The sequence below is a fragment of the Anneissia japonica genome, unplaced genomic scaffold, assembly GCF_011630105.1.
Source record: "Anneissia japonica isolate Jap-2015-1 unplaced genomic scaffold, ASM1163010v1 scaffold234_len1672027_cov178, whole genome shotgun sequence".
NCBI classification, from domain to species: domain Eukaryota; kingdom Metazoa; phylum Echinodermata; class Crinoidea; order Comatulida; family Comatulidae; genus Anneissia; species Anneissia japonica.
This window is the reverse complement of record NW_022738761.1, coordinates 270,464-279,595: the sequence shown is the minus strand read 5'-3', so window position 1 is coordinate 279,595 and position 9,132 is coordinate 270,464. Positions and strand designations below refer to the sequence as shown.

At 37.4% G+C, this 9,132-nt stretch overlaps 1 protein-coding gene across 1 annotated transcript; it reads right to left on the bottom strand.

The window, feature by feature from the left end:
• Positions 1 to 4,573: 4,573 nt before the first annotated feature.
• Positions 4,574 to 6,464, bottom strand: LOC117117704. The gene is made up of 3 exons (XM_033262098.1): positions 5,904 to 6,464; positions 5,374 to 5,402; positions 4,574 to 4,679 (listed from the first exon to the last, which is right to left on the bottom strand). Exons 1-3 carry the CDS (start codon positions 6,195 to 6,197, stop codon positions 4,574 to 4,576), a joined length of 429 nt encoding a protein of 142 aa, XP_033117989.1. The 5' UTR covers positions 6,198 to 6,464.
• Positions 6,465 to 9,132: the final 2,668 nt, after the last annotated feature.

Genomic DNA, 9,132 nt, shown 5'->3' with positions numbered 1-9,132 from the left:
TATCTTTTGTGTATATTTCCCCTTAACGTCGTTTTTTAAATTGTTCTCTAATTCCTCCATTGTTGGCTAAGTTCCCCTTAACGTACAGGTAATAATAATTAATAAAAATAATAATAATAATAATTATTATAATAATAATAATCATTTCGGCATTACATGTAATTAACTTGGTCTAGCCTTGTAATCAAGAACCTGCCGATTACTATGCCTAATATTAATAACTAGCTCATTTTTACATTCATTTGGTGCTCTGCCATTTTGGCAGGTCTTATGGCATCCAGTATTTTAGAGCTGCCTATTCTCAGCTCTTCTCTTAATTTGAAAATAACTGTCACCCTGTTTAATTTGATGAAGAAAAACGCGCTTTTCCTTACTCTTTGTGCTTTTCCCAATAAGAGCGTCTTAGTAGGCCCTAGGTAATTATGCAAAACCAAGGCCTAACTAAAAAATTTAAATTGTCATAGTATGTAACTCAAGTTAAAATAACACTTTCCATTACTCGTGCAGCTTAATCAAATATTATATGTCATTTGAAACGACCCATTGGTATTAACATAGTGACATCAATGTATTTTTAAAAATTAGACAGCGACGTTCTCTCAGAAGTTGTTTTGTAGACGTTTATCTGTTGATGACCTTTTGACCTCCTGAATTCTACTATGAGATTTTCGGGTCGATTCAGCCGAGACGGCCCGAGTGGAGTTTCATTTAAATGTTTCGTACGGAAAAAATAATCGCGACCCGGAGAGAGAGTGGGCCGGCCGCCGTTGTTGTGTGTAGGCCTAGTCTCTTTACTATCGTTTTTGAACGAAAATCTGCCTCTCCCCTATGCCTTTTTAGACACATTCGCGTTACTACTTCTTCAAGATTCCAAGCCCATTCACGTGGTGCCTCACAGGGGTGGCGCCAGCGGGGGGGTTCGGGGAGAAAAAGCACAATTCGTCGGGGAGAAAAAAATATGTATTTTTTACATATTAGTAGACTCTAAAATCGATTAAATAAGCCTTTGAAACCACTAAATTGTCGAAATTTTCGTGACCACTTTCGGAACCTTTTAATCGAAGCTCGACCACACCCACTTTGCTTTCGTTGGGGAAATCTGACACCTCGTCGGGGAAATCTGACACCTTGTGTATACATTTTTTTTTCAGGCGTGAGGCTTTGAAAATCGCCCTTCCCCACACCCCTCCCCTGGTTTCAGTTGACAAAATTTGGGGTGATGAGATTCTAAAACTAGATAGGCCGTATTTTAATTCTCATAATTATCTATATATTTTTACAATCAAAGCAAAAAATTGAGTGATCATTTGATTTGGTATAAGAAACATTATTATTTTTTTTTTTTTTTTTTTTTTTTTTTTTCACACGTAACTCGGCAACGGTAGGTCGCTGAACTTTGGGGTAAACGGCGGTCAAGTGTAGCTTATAAATTAATCTTTCTTTACATTTTGCTGATTGCTAAAGAATCCAGTGATTTTTTTTTTCTTCAAAGTTTTTTAGTCTTCAAAATCGTTTTTGGCAGTTGATCGAATGATTATATGCGAATATAACAGACACGAATTTAGTGTGGTCTGTGGTGAGTGCGTTCATCATACATGCGATGTAAGTAAAATTTATATGGATGCGCTTACAGTACTATATTGGACATATGTCCTAGGTATTATTATATGTAGGAACTAAACTAACAAATAGCTTGAGTCTCAAGGCAAATGCGTGAAAAGTGGTAGGTCTGTACTTTATTCTAAGCCTCTAGTAATTCGTTCGCGTCCTTAAATTCCTTGAATGTCATGGAAAAACAAATGAGCAATTTCCAGTACTGGAAATTTATGCCTGTCCTTGAATGTCCTGGAAATTTGATCATTTTACCATTTATCCAGTACTGCAAGTTGCCTAGTAACAGTAAATTAGATGAGAAACGTTCCCACATGTAGGTTCCCATGATACTCTTGGGAGAAGCAGGTCAAGTCTTTGTACGCCGCCAATTCAGGAACGTTATCAAAGACAGAAAGTACAGTACAGTAATGCCAAATGCAGAAAGTGGCCGACTGGCTGGCAGTGGTTCAGACAAACTTGTGCGATTCAATGAATGGAGTTGTTCGTCTATATTTTAGTAAAGTGGTGTTTTTTTAATCCTGTATATTAATTATGTTTGCATATAATTTTAATTCAGACACTGAAAATTATAATCATTAACTTTGTTGATATATATGCTATGGTGTTTTTATTTGCTTTCTGTTGTGTGTTACAAACAATAATATAAAACATAAACTTCTGTTCAACAGGTCTTGTCGCACGTGCTCATCCCTGAGAATTCGGTTTGTGTATTTCATTACTCTCCGTGCACACTTGCTCTGCACGAATGAAAATTTTTGGCCCTATCTATCTAGTCAAAGGCACCAGGTGCAAGGAAGTTAATCAACAACGTAACCATGGGAACGTGTGCTTCTACAGTTATTTTCTGAATGGTGTTCGTGTTTAAAGGGCGTTTACATTTAATAGTCCTTGATTTTTATAGCGAGGTATTTAGTTAATTATGTTTCGGAAGTTTACAAAATCGTTTAAGAAAAAAAAAATGCCGGTCCACATCTAGATGTGTATAAGAGACAGATCCTATATTTAGTAATGCGCCTATTTCATATTGTTTTGTTATTTTCCAGATAACTTCAAGCATTGGGTTGACGGTGAGGTACCTAAGGTCCACGGTGGGGTCGGGGCCCCCGAAGCCAGAGCAGTTTTTGTGTTTAATTGGTCTATATAATGTTTTAAAAGCAGTTATGTTTTGAAAAAGATCTATGAAATTAAAAGGTGGTAATATAATAAAATTAGAATATATTTTATGAGAATTGGCATGTTTTAATAACACCGAGAGATATATAAAAAAGGCCTCATCGTATAATCAATATCAATATACTCAACACATTTATTATTATAAAACAAAAAAAGGCTATTCTTCTTCCCCCTCTTCCTCTTCCTATTCTTCTTCTTCTACAACTTCTTCTTGACTCTCATTTTGTACACTGAAAATAATAGTACTATTTTACTACATGGCTAAAAAAGCACAAATATTGTCATTACTACTGACAGGGCCATCGTTAAATTAAGTCAGAGCCCAAAATATAGCATCATATTCAATACGTCATCTGACATTATGAGAACCTAAACTTTAATACAATTATTTGTTATATACTGGCCTAATTCGAAATTATTATTTTAAGACTTTATAACATAATACATACTGATTAATAATAGCTGAGATTTAATGCACATTCTAGAATTAATAATCGTTTTTAGTATATCTTCCTGAATATTTATTGTCTACCAAATGAAATATGAATTATATGCATCTTTAGAAATACAATTTATACAATAATAATCTTGTTTTTATATAGATAAATATTCGATAAATTCTATCTTTCATTTAAAAAAAACGAAATTCAGCGCATCTTTTTTCAGTCTAATCAATGGCGTTTGTAAACGTGCACTGACGTCATCGTCGAATTCCAGGACTTTCGACGGTAAAGCTAGCCTGCCTGCCCAGGTCCCAGGCCAACCAATAATAATTAAAAATTGTTTTTTTTTTTGTTTTTTTTTTGGTTTTTTTTTTTACATGCACTTTAACTTTTACAAGAAAAGCCTAGGCCTATTACCTGTAGTACGTCCGTACAACCACGTGTGCCACAGGTGTTACAAAGCATACGTTCCTGCTCTGTGAAGTAAAACTTCACCAGACACCTGGCAACCTTTCTGCTATCGTCGCTGTGTTGCAATAGTTTAAGTACTAGGTTGTTTGGCAAGTCATGTGTATGTTCTGTAACTTGATCTTGCTGGGTGACTGTTTGTTCGACAGGTGATTGTGGTGTGTGAGGTGGTACATGTTGCAATAGTGTAGGCGAGGATAACTCGAAGGCGGCGAGGATAACTCGAAGGCCGCCAGGCGCTGGTGGTGCGATCTTATTTCAGTCTCTTGAGTGGCAATAAGTTCAGACTGATTGTCAAGCATGGACTTCAGATTGCTGACAGAGTGGCTGAGCTGCTTTATTGTATTATTCATCTCCCTCATGTCTGGCTCTGGCTCTGGTTCCCACGACCTGGAAGAGCGAGGAGCTTCTTTTCCTGTTTTTTCCATAATTTCAGCTGACATGGTTTCCAAAATCTTGTCATATTCACTTATGTCCATGTAGTCATAAGTAAAGTCCGGCACATCAGAGATTATAACAGGGGGGATCTCTGATATCTGTAACACACTTGCAGCCTAAAAAGATGGGGTAAATATACTTGATAACTTGCAATAAATTTGTTTAACAACAAAGACGGCAGGAATCGCGCGCTCTTAACTCATACAGTTGCATTATGTATCCCTACTAGAAGAGAGACGCAGAGTGTTAATCCATTCATGCTCCAAGACGGTTGGTGTATAGTTTTTGTAAAACACAATGTTGTAGGTTGTTTTCATCAAAATCAATTGATAAACATGTTCTTAACAAGGGCTTCAATTCTGTCTAATAATTATATATTTATCTATTTATTGTGTAAACACTGAATAAGTAAACTATTTATTTACATACCGGTTTTGTCACAGAAACAGTTTTTTTCTTCTTTCTTTGATTGGTGGTTGAAGCGGTGGTGGTAGGAACACCCACATTAGTTTCAACCTCTGCAGCTTGCTGTAAATGTGCAGCCTAAATAGATGAAGGAAAATACTGTACAATTTAATTTACAATAATATTGGAATTTTTCCAGTATATTGTATACTTATTTACTTTTCACTAATAGTTCGTCACAATACATATAAATATATATTGAGCAGGAGCATGGTTTATGTAGAGATGACATAAGATAAAATGTCAACATATTAAGTGGTCATCTCTTATACACATCTAGATGTGTATAAGAGACAGAGTTTCGAGCTTCATTTAAAAAAAAATTAATTCATTGTGCATAAATGAATAATTAATTCAGTTCACATTTTCTAGTCAATTCAACTGGCTTGTAAATACAGAATTTTATTTTTTTTAAGATTTTAGTCAGTAAATCAATGAGAAACGATTTTGTTTAACGATTTAAAGTACATTAAAAATATATTTAATTTCATTTAATAAATTGGCAATTTTATTGCATTTTCATAGCTGCATTTTAGAAAAGAAAATCGCGTTAAGTATTTCAAGAAAAATATGGGCGAGTTGCCTTGACACGGTTTTAGGTGGAAACTGAATAGGTTGAACTTACCGGTTTCGTCAGGCAGGCGGTTTTTTTGTTTCCTCTTTTGGCTTTTAGTGAGAATGCTTTCAGTGTCATCAGGACAGGGCCTTTTATTTGTAGACGGTATGCTGGAAACATCGTTTTTCCCGTTGCCGACTACATAATTATTCATACCTCACCGTCAACCCAATGCTTGAAGTTATCTGGAAAATAACGAAAATTAAACTTAGTGCAACACACAAGTAACCAGCTATGTGCCAAGCGACTGTCGGTGTATAGAATGTAAGGTGAGTAAAGTTTATATTCGAACAATATGATATAGACGCATATTTACTGAATATAGGCTAGGTCTAGGCTTATAAATATTTATATAGGCCTACAAAATTTACAGATAGGTCTATTTAATTCGTAGCCTAATCTCCCGTTGCATAATAAAATGTATTGTATAATACAATCGTAGGCCTACATAACATTCTTAAGTCCACTCGAATGCCTAAACTATGCCCAGTTACTTTCTATGTCTACTGCCACGGGGGAGGGGGCAGGGACCTATTGGAGTTTACCAATGTTATCACCCACCCACCCTGAAATCTTTATTACCGCCAACCCTTAGTTGTCTTACAGCTACAAACCTATGCCCTATGAATAAGCACACCATGACAAAATAGTATTTTGCAAAATCTCTGAAAAAATCTCTTGCTTACCTGACATAAGAAAGGGTCGTTGGTTTGAACTGTCAGCAAAGGGGAAATCCCTCCATCAGGAAATGACTTCCTGAAGGAGTCTCCTTTTTGCAATCGGCGCACTGTTTCATTTACTTTCGTCAATCGACGCAGTTGTGGGGCTCTCAAATTATCGGCTGTCACCCACTCCGTTGAAGGGTACCCTACCCATTGGATAAGTGCTTCCCCTTCCCTGGTCTTCTTAACTCTTCCCCTTAACCACACACCACAAGTACTATCAACACCTTGTATACTACTTCCGACTTTAAACATCATGCAAACACGACCGAAACTAGTTCTAAAATGAAGTTTGATTTTATTATAGGATGATTTTATTATAGGATATAAATGGGAGTGTCGGAAATTTCCAGGTGCGCAAAAAAATCATACGCATGCTCAGTCGTGCTGAATGTGCTTGATTGATAATCTAATACGCCACGCCCATTGACTATTAATCCCCACCCGAACCGAATTATGCATTGTGGGTAGGGACGTTAATACACTAAGACCTCATTGACCGTATATCCCACCCAATCAACCATGCAATCCGGGGGGTAGGGGCGTTAATACATTATGGTTTCATTTAATATTGATCCCCACCCGAACAGATTTATGCATTATGGATAGGGACGTTAATACACTAAGCTTTCATTGCTCATTAATTCCCACCGAACCGATTTGTACATTTTTATACATGGGTGGAACGAATGCACTCTCATTGAATCGCCAAAATGCTATGTATTGTATTGATTCGTATTTGTACGGTAATTGAAAAGTTGGATGAATGACGTAAATATATTAATTTATGAATGATTTTTGGGGTTGTTTTTGTCTATATAAATAATTCCGACATAAAACTTGTACACCAATTATTTGGCCTACTAACTTATGTTAAAAGTGATTTTTGAAACAGTTAAAAACTGCTAATCAATTCTCTATTAGAACATTGTGTAGCCCTGAGAAGGGCTGTTTGTTTTGAGATATGTTTAATACCCTGTAGCTTTACCGAGTCTTCTTACAACAGCTGGTACGACCTTCCGTAAGTGCTGGACGTAGTTCTGACAAAGCTCAGCTGTCATCGTCAGAATCCAAAAGCGTTGTATACCTTCTATCAGCTCAGCTTTGGTGTGGGGCTTGTGATCTTTCCGCAGAAAATCTTTCATTTGGTGCCACACCAATTCAATCGGATTCAGATCTGGACTTTCTGCCGGCGTTTTCCACCAGTTTATGTGGTTCTCACGTAGGAATTGCTTGGTAGCATTGGCAGTATGCTTTGGATCATTGTCCTGCATAAACCGATAGCCATCTGGAAAACGCTGGCGTACGTATGGCAACAAAGTTGAATTCAAAATTGAATCGATGTAAAATTGCGTTCGCATGATACCATCGAAGATGACTATAGGTACAGAACCTCTCGTGGATATCCCAGACCAAACATGGACTTTGGTTGGGTGCTTTGGTCTTGCCTTCAACTTGGGCTGGTCGTTAAGTTTCCTGAATGATAGGCGCCCATGGTGGTCAAGCTCAATCGTGCTCTCATCTGCGAAAATCACATTCTTAAATTGCTCATTCCTGCGAATACAGGTAAGAGCATAATCGAGCCTATCCACCCTGTTTGGCTCCCTGATTAGTTGGCAGTAGCGACTACCTTCACATTTCCACCCCAGTTTTCTTCGAGTTTTTTTCACCGTCTCGATCGATAGGTCAACATTGGTTTCAGCTTGAATCGTTCTTTTAAGATGGCTGGCTCTTAACTCGTCATTTGCCTCCATCTGTCTGTCGATTATGTTTAGTATTTCATCGGTGACAACTTTAGGACGTCCAGAACGGGGAAGATCAGCAATGCTACTACGATTAGCGAATCGCTTTATTATTCTTTTGACCGTTGACTTATGAATGGAAAACCCGTCAATGCGAAGGATTTGTAATATCTTGGATACACTGAAACCCAGGCTATTGTAACGTACAATTCTTGAGCGGATGTGAAACGGTGTTCGAGACATTTTTAAGTGAAAATATTGAACATAAGGCCACATTACAATTTTTTCTGTACAGTATTTGTCAATCAAAATTATTTTAGCCAATCTCTGTGTCTGATGGTGGACCTATGTACATGCGCATAAATAATCTAAATTTTGTTTACGGACCCAAGAGATTGATAGGCCTTCATTAAAAAAAATGTATAATATTAATATTAATTTTTCCTGTATTTTTCAATCAAAATTATTTTAGCCAATCTCTGTGCCTGATGGTAGACCTACGTACATGCGCATAAATAATCTAAATATTGTTTACGGACCCAACATATTGATTAGGCCTTCAAGACGTACGAACAACAAATTTTCTATCAATCAACAAAGTTTCGTATCTCTCAAAAGGTGGTACAGTATGTAAGTACACCTAGCCATCTAGGGGCTTTTATCACAGAGCTTTTGGATTGGTTCACACAAATTGAATATTCATTAACTAGGTACCGGTCTGGGTTCCAAATACCCCCAGTAGCCCAAGTATTTTGATACACTGTCATTTTGGCGGAATTACTATGTCAAGCAAACCCACAAACAAGTACAGTAAACAAGATATTTCTGTCTGTCAATCTGATTGATATATACCCAGTCACGGAGTTTCAAAATAATGACGTAGCAGGTGTGTCCCATCCACTTTCACAAACACCCACTCACCGGCACCAGGCCCAATTTCTAGCAAAAAGAGTAAACAAGCCTTTTTGCACGGTCCATGTCGCCGTTTCCCGAAAAAAAACTGGCATACCTAGGCCTACATTAGAACTCGAGGAAGCAAAAACCTCCCGTTAACTAATCTCCCGAATGTCGTGTTTTAAATCGAACAAACTCCATGGGTTTTACAGTACAGTAGTAAACAAAAATTGCAAACAAAAAAAGGGGAAAAGCAATCCGTAAAATCTGCGAGGCTAGTAAAGTCCGCCCAGCTAGAAGGAAGCCTAGGCCCTAAACAGACAGCAGGGTGGGAGTTATCCGACGAATGTTGCAATACAACTATTTTAGTTCCTCTGGCTAGAAAGTAATGGTATTGGGGTATAGCACTGGAGTTTATTATAGATCATTTTGGACGTACTAGTAGGTTCTATTTAAATTTAACGTAATAATCACAACAAAAAAAATCGTGGTTCATGATGGATGTTACTGGGTCTCAGGGGCGGATCCAGAAATGTCCAAAAGGGGGGGGGGGCCGA